The sequence below is a fragment of the Apus apus genome, chromosome 3 (assembly GCF_020740795.1).
Source record: "Apus apus isolate bApuApu2 chromosome 3, bApuApu2.pri.cur, whole genome shotgun sequence".
Classification (NCBI taxonomy): Eukaryota; Metazoa; Chordata; class Aves; order Apodiformes; family Apodidae; genus Apus; species Apus apus.
Window position 1 is genome coordinate 80,553,483 of NC_067284.1, and position 16,271 is coordinate 80,569,753.

At 40.8% G+C, this 16,271-nt stretch overlaps 1 protein-coding gene across 3 annotated transcripts in view; it reads right to left on the reverse strand.

Annotated features, from left to right (window-relative positions):
- The window catches only part of PRKD3 (protein kinase D3), a 44,930-nt gene extending 30,218 nt beyond the window's left edge, over positions 1-14,712 (reverse strand). Inside the window, exons 1-3 of one of the 3 annotated variants that reach the window (XM_051614454.1) lie at positions 14,655-14,712; positions 10,955-11,967; positions 357-495 (exon numbers count right to left, since the gene is read on the reverse strand). In XM_051614454.1, the coding sequence (XP_051470414.1) occupies positions 357-495; positions 10,955-11,245 (430 nt within the window). In that variant the 5' untranslated portion in view covers positions 11,246-11,967; positions 14,655-14,712. Of the gene's footprint in view, positions 1-356; positions 496-10,954; positions 11,968-14,077; positions 14,135-14,521; positions 14,548-14,654 lie in introns of those variants that run through there. The other 2 variants (XM_051614453.1, XM_051614455.1) reach the window with 2 other exon arrangements.
- Between the last annotated feature and the right edge of the window lie 1,559 nt (positions 14,713-16,271).

Sequence of the window (16,271 nt, forward strand, 5' to 3'; positions counted from 1 at the left end):
CTAAGGACTTTATGGTTTAAAAGATACTGTTTTCAAGCACTACAATAACCCTTAAAAGTTTGTCCTTATATGTATGATTCAGCAACTATTTTTATATTAAGCCTTTTGACAGTATAAGCCATCAATGGTAAAAGCTACAGAACAGTCAGACCTAAGCAAAAAAAAAAAAACAACTACAGGGCTGGAAGCATCATTACCACTTGGATTTTCTTGGAAACCTCTACCCCAAAACAGTGACCTAGTGTAAGACTTGTGCAAAAGAGCTCAAGGCAAGCAGGGTAATGTTCTATAAAGTCATAAAGTCCTATCTTCTTTTCATCTACTGAAGCACTGTCCACTGTTACAACAATACCTACCAGAGAGTACAACCTCAACAAGATCTCCCTCATGTATCTCTTCTGCTGATGTAATTCGTTGCAAAATATTATCTGAGTTCAGGTCATGACGGAAGAGGAGAATTTTGTCATACATGCCAAAGAAACCACACTCTGGGAACTGCAATAGAAAGCAAACTCTAAATTAACACATGCTCTTTGATAATGCTATCCATAAATGTTTTCTGTAACAGCTACAAAACTTGAATGTTCACAGTGTTCCATGAAAACAAAATCAATTTGCTTGTTGCTAAGAACTAAAGTATTTTCTGAAATAAAAATGTAAAAAACTAAAAACCCCACACCAAAACAAAACATATAAAACCCATCTTCCGTGTTCCCCTCCACCAACACTGATGCTTTTTTCCAAACCTGAAATTAAAAATCGTTAGGGGTTTGTTCCTTTGAATTTTTAAATTCTCAGACCTGCATAATCAGTCTGACATGTGAAAGCCAATGCACATCTTCCTAACTCAGACAGCATCACCTGTAACCCTTATTTCACAGACATTCTGGTCAGGCAGACATTCAGCTGAAGACTTTCCAGCAGCACCTGCCACTCTTTTCTTAAGAAGCAAGCCTAGAGAGGCTCAAGAAAATAAAAACTCGATTCCCCACAAGGACAGAAGAGAATACCGTAAATCTATACAGGGAATAGATACATTAAGTAACATGCTATTTTTCCATGACCCTTCACTGAAAATAGTTTTCTTACTCTGTGTTTTCCCCACTCTCCAAGATATTGTCAAGTATAAAACTTCTTAGAATTAAAAGCTTAAGGATAAAGAGTTTATGGAGAAAAAGAGCAGAAATAGACCCTAGAGAAGAATTAGCACAAATCCACCAGCTCCCTTGGTCTTTTTGTTTAAACCAAATTCAAATTTGAGGTGGGAACACACAGAAGTGTTTCACAGAAGAATGTGGACAAAAGTGTGGAAAAGCACACAACAAACATTCAATTAAGTAACAGACTACACTTTGGTAATTTAGATCTTGCAGAGTCACCAAGTAACAGTCAAACGTACATGAAGCTTGTGGTATATTAGTTGTCTTTAACTAAAGCAAAGATTTGTTTCCACCCAATCAAAGTCATAATAAAGGTTATCTGTCACGTGCATTGTCTTCACAGTCCCTTCCCATTCAGATAGAAAATAAATTCCTCTTTCTAATAGCAATTTCATCTGAAATTTTAAGGTGGCCTTCTCTGGTTTTGGTGTGTGCACCATATACATTTATATGACACATAACACTGAAGAATCCCCATGCTCTGTAAAGCATGCTATATACTTAGTCATAAAGAGAGACAGAATTTGTGTCATATAACCCAGGCAAAAGCAAAAGACAGACCTGACAAAATCACACCTACATCAGGAGATATTTAATCCGCAGCACCAAGAAACTGATTTCCTGGACTGATGCCAAAGCAGCAGGCTTCTTCCTCTGTCTCCCAGCTCACTCTACATTTATGTTCCCTACATACATTTTATACCCTCTTGTACACTGTAGAAAAGCCATGATGTTACAAATATGACAACAGCATTATATTCCCCTAAGCCAGATCCTTTTTTAAACCTTCATTATATAAAATACTACTGCTTAAAATCCCTTAGGTCATCTGGAACTACCTGTAAGAACTCTTCTCTTATCATGCTTTATTTCAGTACACTCATCTACTGATTCATATTGATAAATGGCAAATATCCATGCATATTCTAAAATTCTATTTTTCCAATTTCCCAAAGTTTATTTGTATTAGGAAAACAAATAAAAAGCTTGAGAATTAGCTGTGTTGCCAATATGTACCTCAGTATCTCTGCAAGTATGCACAGGACTTGACTTTATATTCAGAACATGCATAGATCTAGCACACTAGTCATTCTTCTAAGGGAACTGACAGTTCTTCATACTTGAAGTCGCGCATAAACCTGCTTTAAGCTCTAACTCAAAATTCCACTGTTCCTCAATTAACAAGGAAAAACACTATATCTACACTATTTTTAATAAGTGCTGTGAGGTTTTATTCCTTGATACTATATGCAAAATTAGGCAGGCATCACATCTTAATGCTAGTTCCAACAAGAGGAAGCTACCACATCAATACTACAATCAGTTGAATCCTCAAGATTACCTGCCTTCATGGTACATCAATTGCATCATGTTTCTGAAAACCTTAATTCCAACAAAAGGGAGAGGAAAAAATCAACATTAATATGGCATGCATGTGCCTGTAGATAAGCATTACACTTTATTAATGCTCATACTAATTCCAGCTGCCAGGAAGGACAAGTGATGATTCACAGAATCAGTGTGAACTATTGCCTCTGTATTAAGTTCACAGAATCACTTACAAACCAGATATTTTAAGGAATCTCTAAAATCTTTCAAAGGTTTAAGTCTCCTTCTTGTGATAAAAATAAGTCTTTGTTTCTCTCTTTTTCATTCTTGGAGACCATAAACCTATCCTGCAGCTGCCAGAACATCCCTACACATAATCCTCCACACCAGGAGCCAGAGGTCATATAATCACATACCAAGATGCACTTACTTTAAATGCCAAGACATATGTATTCTGCATGTGCACCATTTACCCATTCTTATGTACAAATCTTGGATTTTTTAAAATGTTTTAAACATTCTACAGTAATTTTGGTGACTAAAAAGCATTAGCTCACACAATAAACAAAAGTTACACATGAATACCCAAATCCTCCTTTTGACAGCAAGTGTAATAATTATAAAAATGAGGGAATATAAGTATTGTAAAAAAAACAAAATCATCTAATATACTGTATTATACTATATTAGAAGTGTTGGCATCAACTTCCTTATTTGGTTCTAGGTTAATTAAATTGACCTCTTAATCTTTGCATCATGAATGCCTATGATACTGTAGTGATTTGTCTGACTGTTTTCTCAAAACAAGTGTTCATACACATGGATGAAATTACTGTGAGAGGTTGACTAGTTTTGTAATATTTAACCTCATAAAAGGTATTTCCTCTATTTACAAGCTTCTGCTTGATCAGTAGCTTCTAGGGTAAGATGTAGAACCACAAGATTAGATGTGGAATCACAAGCACAGGCCTAACAAGACTAACAATAATCTATGCTAGTATTTATTTCAAGAAGTCTATCATCAAACACAGACTCTGTTTACAGTTTCTATAGATACGTGTGAGACGTCATGCAGTACACATTTTTCTATTCATCATGCACGGCTACCTAATCTCCATTTCTGAAACCATAATTCAAAAAAAAAAAAAAAGCATCAGAATAGTGATAACCTGTTCATTGGTACTACAGAGTTGCAGTTGCTACAATGTTTTCCTGAATCCACAACAGGGACAGGCCGAGCTGAGGCTGTTGGCTTCAGTCGTCCCTAATGATACCTTTCAAGTTTGATGAACAAGCCCTGTCCTTTCCCTGCACACACCCCTCATGACTTCCCTGTTATAAAAGAACAAACACTAACACAAAGATGCCTGTCTGGGCTGCTCCTTTCTACACACTTGAGCTCAGATTCCTCTCCTCTGCCCCCACTACAGCCCTGTGCACCCGAGCAATGGAAGCGCTGGCTGGCTGCCCTCTCCTCTGCATGGCTGGCCCTGACGAGCTGCAGGTGGCCTGTCAGAGGCCCGTCTAAGGCCCTTGGCTGGTCTTTGGTGGGGGAAGCTGTGCAAGCAGCTTGGCTCCTTACAGACCTGCAGCACACTGCTCTCTCTTCCGCCCCCCAGCACCTTCGGGAATACAGCATTCTTTCCTAGCACCTTAGCCAGAAGGCTATGTGTGGACTGCTGGCCAAGAATAACCTCATCGATTAACAAGGCTTTTATTTCAAGTGGTATCTTTTAACAGAATTTTACGCAAAGCTTCAACTATGTTCAAGTTGTACCCTACCAAATTTTTCTCTCTTGTATACTGCAGCAAAGTACAGCTTCTATAGTTCAGTTTCATGAAGCTGTTAAGAAACACTATGCAGTTCCCTTGAAGTGTTAAGAGCTCATAATGTAAACTTGAAAACAAAACTCAAAGCAGAATTTTTTTAAGCCTGTTTTATCTTACAAGATTATACAGCTATTACTTTCCTGCGTAAAAGCCCAAAGTATCTGCACAGTGACACAGAATACATAAACTGCTAATCCCAGTATTACTGTTTCCTAACAGCAAAAAGAGACTGTTTCCAGTGTTAAGAGTTTCAAAAGAGCACCTAACTGCAGGAAATCACTTGCTAGAAGGCTATATATGCAACAGACTACCAAAATTAATCTCTGGTACACCAGTATCATCAAGTTACATAAAAAATGTATGTAATCCTTTGTGCTTGGGTGGTATTATTAGTAACATTACTATTGCATTATTGCAGTTACACTGAGGAAAAACAATTGCTGTTATCTAGAATGCTTATACTCTAAGTATTACAGTATGTCTAGCTTTAATTGATTGTACATTACAACATTCTCTTAACCCAGAAGAACTCAATATACAGCAGCCAGTACTGCTGGAGCAAAACACAACTGAGGTTTCTTTCTAACTTGGCAGTAACTGAAAAATCTCTCTACTTCAAGTTCCAGGACTTACTTTACAAAGTTCTGGACCAGTCGCCAAAAATTCACACTAGGGAAAAGTGTAGGCGGATATTGTTTCAAGGTCCAATATCTCATGACCCATCATAACTGAAAACAAATGCTTCAAACCATCAAACGTTAATTCCAAAGTCTAATGGTGCAAAATGCCCATTACCTTGGAAAGGCTCTTGTTCACTGAAATTACTCCAATCTATTATCCTGTATCCCTACCCAGTTATTCACTCCCACTCTTTAGAATTGTGTGCCAAATCACATTATCACACAGGCAATTAGCTTCAAACATGTTGCACGAGATCCTTCTCTCACCAGATGCCTCTAGTACAGACATACTTGGACTACTGCTTGGCCAAGTTTTCCAGCACACAAATCTACTACCTTGCTGGAAATCCTAGCCTGCCCTGCACATACCAGCTCCATGCCCCGAGAACTCCCCAGCTCACATCTTCTCATGCCTCAACTCTCTATTACTCTGCTGCCTTACTTAGCTCATATGAAGAATGCAGATGACAAGTCAAGAAGGCAGACCAACAGGTGGAAAGAGATATGAGCGCAGCTGATTAATACAAAATATGATTTGCATTAATTTTTGAGCCACTCAAAAATTGGCACCATGAACTATTACACACTTAACCTGAAGAAAAATCCAGGATGGATGAAAAATACTGTTACCTATTACACAAAATTAAGTTGTTACAGTAAGAGCTGTAGAGATCTATTTGTAATATGGATAGATTGCAATGTGATCCTTGTAATATGATTCTTTTACTTATCAGTATTTTATTAGTAAAACATCTGTTAACACTTGAGTAATCATATTAAACTTCAAGTCAACAACTCTGCCATAACTTGGCTAGATAGCAATTACCGTGACAGTGTCTAAACCTTTGGAAGACACCTCATATTCATTCCATGTGTTTTGGTCTTTTCACAATACAACAATTTAAAGTATTTTAAAATAAACACTTTTTTCCCGTTCAGCAGCCCCCACTGAAACACTAGCTATCTACTAGCTATCTACTTCAGCTCTTATATATACAAATAATACAAGTATACTGTTAATTGTCACTTAGAAAATTTTGCAGATATATCTGTGTATTCTTAATGTCAGGCTTTCCTTCTCCTGATTATCAAAGCAAAATGTGTGAACACAACTGCTCCTTTCCCTCCCTCCACACTCCAGTCTACTTCTACTTCCTAACAATCTAAAGACTTCAGTCATGTTCCTATCATTGAAAATTAAATTCCACCTAGCCTAATTAAAATAGGCAGGACTATCAAAAAGTGCACAGGTACTGACAGGATCACATTCAGTTCAGATTATTCAAATTATTGACCAGGGAATTCAATGTACCAGGACCACAATATTTATAAAAACAATGAAAGTATGAAACTACAGAAACAGTAGGAAAGACTGACAAGCAGATGTAATATGCAAAATTTAACTCCTGTTAAACACAGCTATAACTTCCACTGATTGTCCTCTCAACACCCTACACAGTTCAGAATCGTGAAGAAATAAAAACAGGTGTGTACATGTCAAGTACCTGTGCAGGTCAGTATTGACAAATTAAAGCCTGCATTCAGGCAAGCCAAACAGCATAATGTGGCAGGAAACAATCAAGGAATTAACATTAGTAATAGAGAGAATGACGACTCTAAAACCCAACATGGAAAAAAAAACAAAGAAAAAAAGAACAATGAAACACAAAGAAAACAAGTAATCAAGTAGAAATGAGATTATACAAAACCATTAATTTGCTGTTGAGAGAGAGAATTAATTACACCTGCAGCTGAAAGACAATGATCATGTTAGGATAAAGGAAAATTGGAAACAAAAACATTGCTAGCAAAGGCAAAGACACCAAACACAGGAGTTGCAGAGATCAAGATGAAAGCAACAGGTGCTAAATAAGGGCTTAAAGCCTAGACATAAGCAAGACAGTTTTAAGACTACTTTGAAAAAAAACAACAAACCAAAATGTACCACATATGGAAGAGCTCGATAATAGCAGAATTGTAAACATTGTTGGTGGAGAGAGCTTAAGAACATGACTGAAACATGCAGGCCACAGAAGGGAAAATTACTTTTGGAGGTGAACTGAAGATGACACAATGAAATACTCAATGAATACTCAATGAAGTTCAAAAAGAAAAAGATAAACAAATGCAGTGAACATGAAAGAAACACAAGTGCTATAGAAGGGCAGAGAGGAAGAGAGTGAGAAAAATAAGCTTCATTTGGCTCTTTTTCTTTTTAAATGTAAGACATATGAGAGCACCATGTTATGAAAATACAGAAGAAAACTCTGAGAGGTTTGTTAATCAGTAATACATAAGAAATATCCCTTTGGTTTTGCTAAGTGATGACCGTTTGGGTGAGTCCAGTGAAGTGGAAAAAGAAAAACTAGTTTGGAAGATGAAGAAACAGATTGTACAGCTAAACAGTGTATCAGTACTCAAATCAAAGAGAAGGCACCAGTTAGAAAAGATCACAAGAATTTCAGGCAAACCCCCGAAGGTAGGAAGGCAACTGTCCTATTTCAAAGCAAAATGTAGCAAAGCCATTGGAGGAAAAGCATGTAAAGAAGGCAAATGCAGAATATGACTAAAAAATATTACTAAAAATTAGAAGAATGAGGGACAGGTTTATAGGAAAAAGGTAGGCAAGAGAAGTTTCCAAATCATTAAAGTAAATATTTCTAAGTTTAAGAAAAAAGTTATGATAAATCTTGCAGGCACTGATTCTATACAAGTAATAGTATAGAACAATCAACTGTTTTTCCTTTATAGCTATTAGTTTAACTAGAACAAAATAAATAAAATAGAATAAAGCCTTTATAACATGCTGTCCAATATAATTCTCAGTTTGTATGCAGTAGAGCATCACCACACATTAATTTGTAGCTTTAAGCTAATAAGCCCTATGTTCTACTTCATGTCCTCTCATGTGAGGAAAGAAGAAACTGTACTTAAACACAAAAAAGGATTAAGAACTCGCTTCTGTAATATCTGATCATTGTGCAAGGACACACACTGTTCATCTCCTACTTATGTTACACATTTTTCTGCTTCTAAAAACACTCCCTATATTGTAGCAGTTGTATCTGTTCATGCTTTGGCACATCTTCACTCTCGTCCTGAGAACCAACTTTAATATACAGCAATCTAGATGAGGAATGAAAAGAGAAGACAGATTGAGACTATACACAAAAACTTCCTAGCATTCCTATGAACTTTAAAGTGTTGTTTGTTTGTTTTTTTTCTGAGGACTTCTCTTAAGCATTCCAATATACAATACCTCTAACACAGTGTTCTCCAAATTTAACTTTTAAAAAGTTTTTACTCCTCTCTTGATGTTTAGAGCTTTTTAAACAGAGCTAACAGACACGTCAAGTGTTTGCATTACTCATCTCACTCTCCCTGCAGACACATCTCATCAGTTTCAGTTCTGCTGATGCTACTTTTAATTATTCTTTTGCAAAACCTCAACAAGGTGCACCAAACAGTAGTGTCTGAAGCAGGAAGCACCACAGTTGACCATCAACAACACAGCAAGACTGGCAATACAGAAAGTGCTATGAAAACCCACTAGGTAAATACAGTGCTTATTTCTTAACTAAACTGCTCTCCAACATAGACATTTGCAGGACTATTTTTCCCCTAGTTTATTAATATGTCCTGAAAGAAATAAATGTAAAGTATAAGTTGCTTTACTGAAAACTTATGAGGATGCTGTAATTACTTTTACAAAGGTTAAAATCCAGCCTCCTCAGAGATCTGCTGTCAGACCTAATCAATCAATTTTGATACTGCCATTATAGCCTGAAATAAAAGTTCAGCAGGCAGTTCAAGCTCCCAAGCAAATGAGGAAGGATACCTGAAACATTTTTTTGTTGTTGTTCCAGATACATAGAGAAATGCAAGGCTGAAATGTGATTTAAAAGCACTATTAAAAATAAGTAAGGAAACTTCCATTTAATTCTACCAAAGATACCATTCAAATAAAAAAAAGTGATGTATTATTCTAAGAAAAAAAAAGTATTTCTCCATTTTCATTAAAGAAGCCAACAGTAAACAGGCACTGCTAACTTTACAACTATCACAAGAAAAAACTATATAGTACCCTGAAGTTAAGAGCCAGGAATCAGACAAGAAAACACAATTCAAGCAGGTTCTGGAACACCAAAGGAGAGGGAAGTTTTAACACTGTTGAATCTCAAAGGTACATCAAGTAGCTTCAAAGTTTTCAACTGGAAGAAAAAGGCAGCCACATGCATGACAGCACACAGGAGAAGAGAGTTTACTCTTTTTATGTAAATACAAAATGATCTATATATCAACACTAGATTATTTTATATGCTTGCAGCAGTCACCAGTTCTAAGAGAAAAAAAAAGTCAGGGCAGGACATATGGCTGTCAAATAGAGGGTGGAGGGAGGATATTGACACTTGTGCACTAGCTGCAGAGCTGCTTATGAAAGATGAATCCACCGCACATAAGGTTGTTTCCTGATCAGTTTGCTTCCTGCAAACGTGTTCTCACTGAGCAGTCACTTACTGGTACCATCAGCTGCAGGAGCATAAACTGACTGAAAGCCAGACAAAGGAAGCAAACCAATTGTGAAACCCTCATCAGTTCTTCAGCAGACTAGGCTCAGCACGAGAAGCTTCTTGAGCTGTAACAAGACCTTGTGCTAAATTTTTAGCTACATATGCCAAAAGAACAGAAAGGGAAAAGAAAAGTTAGTGTCAATGTTGTTTGTTTTCATCTTTCTTCAAGATAGAAGACAGGAAACATGCAGACGCAAAAAGGAGTTGATACAGAAAGCAATAGAGGCCCCTAAAATGGCTGCAAAAAAGTGCACCAAACATGCATGGTACAGAGAAAAAAAATTACCCAAATAACTTGACTCTTCAAAAGGTAACTAACATGCTGAACTACATTTTGGTAGCCCATAAAGATACTATGAAACCAACTTGCTTGCCAAGTATTTTGTAAAAAAATGGAAGATGCAGTAAATTGTGAGATGGGGAAAAAAGATACACAAGCATGTGCAAATTAGAGTTCACTGAATGTTTGCATTTACTTTCTTTCACCCTATTAAGAAAAAAGAGCCATCTAATAAAACTAGTCAACTATAAATACCAATTACAACTATGAAAGACACAGAGAAAACAATTCCTTCAAAAATAATCTATGTTGAACTCGCTCCCTCTCATGCACCCCTCACCTTGACAGAAAAGAGCAATTATTTCCTCATTATTTTATGAAACAATATTAACTACTCTTCAGGTTGTTCAGTAGGATCTAACCTACCTAGCCTAAAAAAATACAAAGTCTGGATGCAAAAAAAGCAAAATCAATGTTATTTCCTTGTTAGAGAGTCAGAATTTGCAACAGCTTAGCTAAGACACATTTGAAAAGCATGCAAACCCTCTCTTAATAGAAATTATGCTGATAACAGTTCTCTCACACAAGAGCAATGCATGTATTCCTTATATGGCATAACAATACTAAGTCAGTATTAGATGTTTGGTGGGGTTTTTAATTATTAACTAGAAAGAAAAAGAAAAGCTAGTATCATTCAAGCCTGCAGGCCTGCAGCACAGTTCTGTAGCCACAATTGGTCCTTTCATTACAGCTGGCTATACTGTTCCAAGAATACTCTTTAACAGTAGCAAACACAAACTAGTAAAAACCTAACATAGGAGTGACAATCACTGAAAAGAAAAAAAAAATTCTTCATACTCTAAAAACTTGCTCTTGCAGAAAATGTACTACTACATCTTTCACTAGATTTCACAGGCAAGCAACTCCTTTTAAATTCCATCTTGCAAGTTAACAAAATTTCTTTGTGCATAACTGCAAACACCTAACATGGGATCTTTGTCACTGTACCAAACTTCCTGGCATATTCCAGTCACGTGTAATCACTAACAGTATGTACCAAAACAACTGCGGCCATCAGCAGGACGCGGTAGTATTATACCATACCTTCTGGTAAACTATAGAGCACACGAGGTCTTTAACAGCAGAGAGGGACAGGTCCTGAGCTTCAATGGTGACAGTCTCTCGAGTGAGACCAATCTGCAGAAGGAAGGAGACCCCATGCATAGAGCCTCGGGAGTTGGTAAGGCTCTGGGTACTGAAACTGCCATTGGACAGTCGACTGGAGAGCCCCGACTGGGGACTTGAAGACAAACTCGGGGTGTGTGGTGCAGCAGCATGACATGTAGGTGGGGAAAACTTCTGTAAGGATGGGGGAGAAGAGTCGTTTGCTGACATCTGACTTGCTTTACTCTGTCGAGATTTCCCTAGTAGTCAAATTCTAAGAAAAATACGTTGAAATGAGAACAAGGATAATGTAACTTTCCCTTTCTTAGTTCAGTAAAACACTCTTAATTTTCCCTTTCATTCTGTGCAAGCTGAAGAGCAAAATAATTTCAGCTGTAAGTTAGTTTAAATTAAATAGTCTCTTTCCACAGTCACAGCTGATCAAAAGCAGATTGCCTGTCCTTTAGCACCACGTCCGGACTAGAGAGGCTTACATAAAGGCCTCACAGAAATACATCAGCTCTGCTGTTTTATACTTGTCCTTCATGTTTATGTATTTAAAACTTAAAAAGCTGGAAACACAGATGGAAATAAACGTTGATAACTCCTTAACGGTATCCTCATTCACCTAATTCCACAGATCATATCTGAAGTGCAGACTCATCTTCCCATAGACAGTCTCTTAGAATGAAAACGAAAAAAAGCTGTATCCTTGAGCAACAACAGAGGTCCATGTATGCAATGAATTTATTCCTCCTTCAGAAAGTCCTCCCTGAATTCAAAGGACACCGTTATCTTGGAGATCAGTGAAGGTATCCGATTTCATTTTTATAAAAGATTTTAGCTCATGAAATGCAGGAGCAGAATGTCTGAAGACATTCTGACAATCACATTAAATGTAATCTCTAGCTTCACCCAGATAATCTCCAGCATTTTGAAATGTTGTACTCTGCCTGTAGGGGAAAAGATAAAGTTGTTATTTCACATGAATGCATAAAACTGCATAGCAAAGTCATAATGATTCTACTTTGAAGCAGCAGGATCACTAATTCCTTGTACTCATATATATCACATTAGTAACATCTTGCACTTGTAATTGGAACTCAACTGTTCCAGTTATGATACACAAATCAGAGCTAATACTGCCTAATATATTACCACATCTTTTAATTAACAGCAATTTAGCAGAGCAAAGCACTTAAGAGAAAAGAAAAAAACCAGAAGAAAAAGGGGAGGTGGGTAGAGAAGGAAATGTATTAAATGCGTTGAAAACTCAAAAAAACCCATAATGTCAAAACTCAAAAAACCTCTACCTAGCATGTCCTTAAGATATCTCTTTAACACTTTTATTTAAGACAACTGAAAAACATCTTGCATAAATCCTAACTATAGACACGCAGAGCATACAATTGAGAAAAAAAAAAAACTCTCAAAAAAGCAAAAAGCCCACACAAAAACACATTGAATGCTTGCATGTCTGATTAAAAAAGTCTGCTACAACATTTTAGAATAAGTATTTTCACGAGCACTGGTTATAAAAGACTTGTTATAAGATGCTGTGCTACCTGATTCGGTATTTCAAGCATTTCACGAGCAACTGAAATGCTCAAAAAGAATGATTTTTAGATTCCCCATGCAACTTTTGTCATAGGAAAAGTTAGCTGTGAATGCAAAAGTGGTTCAAGCACATAGGTAACACGTATCATTAACAGTTTTTAAGGGAGCATAGATCCATACAGGACACCAAAATCAATATAATCACATTTGCCCCTCCCTTACATACAAAAAAAAAAATAATCTCAGAAAGTATTACTAAAGTTAAACAAAATCAAATTTTAGAAAAGAAATGTCAATTTATCACACACAATATAAACTGTCCTTACTAGAAATAAGGCTGAAAACTGGTGCAACAGTCCATTTAATAGATTACACATTCCTGGTATTTACCAGTGCAGTAACTCAAAAGCCCACTGCATTCTAACAAGTACATAAGGAATGGCACGTTCATGACTTGCAGTACTGGAAGGAAAATAAGGACTCGGTTCTGTGATAAAAATTCCTAAGAGGGGCTCTAGAAAAGAGAACAAAACTGATACCCTCTGGATTTTCAGCACAGGTCTCTATAAACTGTTGCTTTCAAATACACAAGAGTTGCTAGATGTTTACCAACGACACCTGAGAAGACATCTTCTCCCTTAAAAAACACACTAAACATAATACAGATTAAAGTCATGAATAGGAAGAATAAGAACAGTAACATTTAAGCATCTCTTTCAATTAAGTAAGTTCACAGTGCCTTCAACTTTTGCTTGAAGATTACTTATATGTGTTCCACATATTGTTTTTCTCTCCCTCACTTCTCACAGATATCAGAGGCAGCAAATACCAAGCCTTGAGGGTGAATCTGAATTTAAAAAAATCAATAATGCCTAGCCAAGAAAATGGAAAATGGAAAAGCCAGACGATGTGAAAGAATTCATGCATCTAGTACGAAAGTTTAATTTAGACAGCAAAAACATACTGCAAAACCTCACCTACACCTGTTTAATTATAACGTTAATTATATTTACCAAAAGCATGATGCATTTGCACTTACAAAGCCTTTTCATACCAAGGTTATTTGCATATAAGCCCTTAATGAAGTTTATTTTTGCTACTTGGTAGGAAAGAATGAAACTTTCTAAGAAAGGAAAACCATAGAAACTGCTCACTCTGTGTAGTCAGGTTAAAGAGATTCTGAACATCAAATAAAGAGCATACTGAAATTTATATTCCAGCCTACGATTCTATGTTTATTTCCATATATATAAAAAACCCGACACCTCAGAAAGCAGAGAGGGACAAGGGCTACGAGGGGAGCCCCTTCCCCTGCCGCACAGCTCGCAGCCTATTTTCCAGCCTGCTCCTGTCGCAGAAGAGCTGACCCTTCCCTTCCTATTGCGGCCGCTCCCAATCCAAGCAGCTTTCAGGCAGCTTCTCCAACACCTGGCACTTCACTCGTCCTCCTTTCCCTCAGCTACCCACGACGCGGACCTCCAACCCGCCTCCTCTCGCTCCTCTCACCCCGGCGGGACCGATCGCGTCCCGGGTTCCCGCCGGGCGCCTCCGACGCCGCTCCCCGCCGCGCAGCAGCCCGGCTCCCGCCCTCGGGCCGCAGGGCCGCCCGCAGGTGCGAGGGCTGGGGCAAGGACGGCCTCCCCAGCGCCGCGGGCCGGGCTGGGGCGGGACCGGCGGGGCACCCGCCGGCGGGATGCGTCCTGCCTGCCGCGGGACACGCAGCCCCGTCCCGCCTGGCGCCGCCCGGCCCGGCCCGGCTCGGCCCTCCCAGGTTTAAATCCCCGCTGAGCGGCCCGCCCCTGCCGGCACAGCTCCCGTTCTCCGGAGATGATGTGGCCTCGGCCCGGCACCCCCACCCCGGGACACCCCCGCGCCAGGGCTGACCTGCAGCCGCGACGACGTCTCCCGCCGCGACCACGGCCCCCGCAGCCCCCGCGCCAGGGCCCTTACCGGGGTCGGCGGCGACGTCGCCGCTCCCGTCGCGGCAGGAACTTTCCGAGTCCGCCCCCGCCCTTCCCGGCGCGGCGGGCCCGGCCCCCGCCCCCCGCCGCGCCCCGCGCCCCCCCCGCCCCGCCGCCCTCACCTGCGGCCCCGCCAGACGCCGGCTGCTCCCGCGCCCGACCCGCCCCGCGCGCATCTCAGCCCCGCGCAGCCCCGCGGTCCCCGCACACACCCGCGCTGCCCGGGACGGGCTGCGGCGCGGGGGCTGCCGGGAGCTGTAGTCCCGCAGAGCCGCTCCGGCCCGGGGCGCTGCGGCCCAGGGGACTACAGGCCCCGGCGTGCCCCGCGCGAGCGGGGAGCCGCGAGCGAGGGAGCGCATGCGCAGCCCTGCCGAAAGAGTTTCCGTTAGTTTGTTGCCCGTGGCGGTTGCTGCCCCGCGCCGCTAACGGGCCGGCGGGGCGCGGCGGGGCGGCGCCCGCAGCGGCGGCCTGCGCTCCATCTTGCCGCTGCCTCCGCGCCGTGGGCCCAGCCTCGCTCCCCCTGCCCCCGCCGCCTCCCGTCCTGCCAAAACTCAGGTCTGCGCCAGCTCGCACCCGCTCGCTGCCGAGCCAGCGCCGGCCTCCAGTTTCGGCAGCTCCTCCGCCCTCCCCGCTGTCCCTCAGGGAGCGCCCTGGGCCTTCCTGCCCCCGGGCCGGGCCGTACCCACGCCGCAGCCCTTCTCTGCATCTGCGCCAGTTTCAGTTCACCTTTCCGGGGCGTGGGTGGTTCAGCGTAGCCCCACGGAGACCTCACTAGGGCTTCGGACAGGGCCCTTCAACTCTACACAGGAAATACTTGACCTAGTGTGTCACAGGATCGCCTTGGTCTTTTCGTGGTCGCTTTGGCTCGGTGGCTCGCGAGGACTTCCTACGAGCAGCGTCTGCCGGCCCCCGTGCTCTCCGTGCTGCCGCCGATGAGCTCGTCCCTTCCCGCAGAAGCTCCAGGCCCTTTAGGACACGGCTGTGCCTCTGCTGCGGTGCTGCAGCCCCCCCTCCGTCCCCCATCGAATGGTCTGATTCATACAAATCCCGTTTTTCTGCTCTGATGCCACCCTGGCGTCATCAGCAAATCTCTGCACGCAAGATATTTAGCAAAAGTACTAAATAAAACTGATTACGAGGCAAAGCAGCATTTGTAACCTCCCTCCTGCCTAAAAGCTCCCTGTTAACTGTCAACCCGTTATCTTCCTTCTTGAATTCAGATTCAGTTTCTCTGTACAAGCCTTAAAGTAATAACCACTACCATAAGAAGCTACTGAAGTTTAAATTATATACCAGACCAAAAACACTTGGAAAAGGCAAACTGTCAACAGACAGTCAAAGGCTTCTAACTCTCAGCTCAGTGAGACACAGATGGAGAAGCAGATTAGTGCTTTGTCATTTATAGTGCTGTTTGTAACGTACGTTTCTCATTTCCTTCATCTTATACTCCTGAGGCCTGGCCTGAAACCCACTGAAGCTGAGTGGAGTCTTTCCGCTGACTTCACCCTCTTTTGCATCAAACCTTTACACAGTGCAGCTGATTCAGAGTGTAACCGGGTCTGTGTTCTGCCTGGAGGCAGTTTATTTGATAAATAATTAGCCTGCAGCTTCTTGCCGAAATCTGGAACTACTTTAAACTAAAACTGTAGCACTTCAGGGTTGATTCTGCTTTTAACTGGTTTTGAATGCTAAAAAACACCCTGGGACTTTTTAATGAAGGCTATTCCATGAATAGAGGA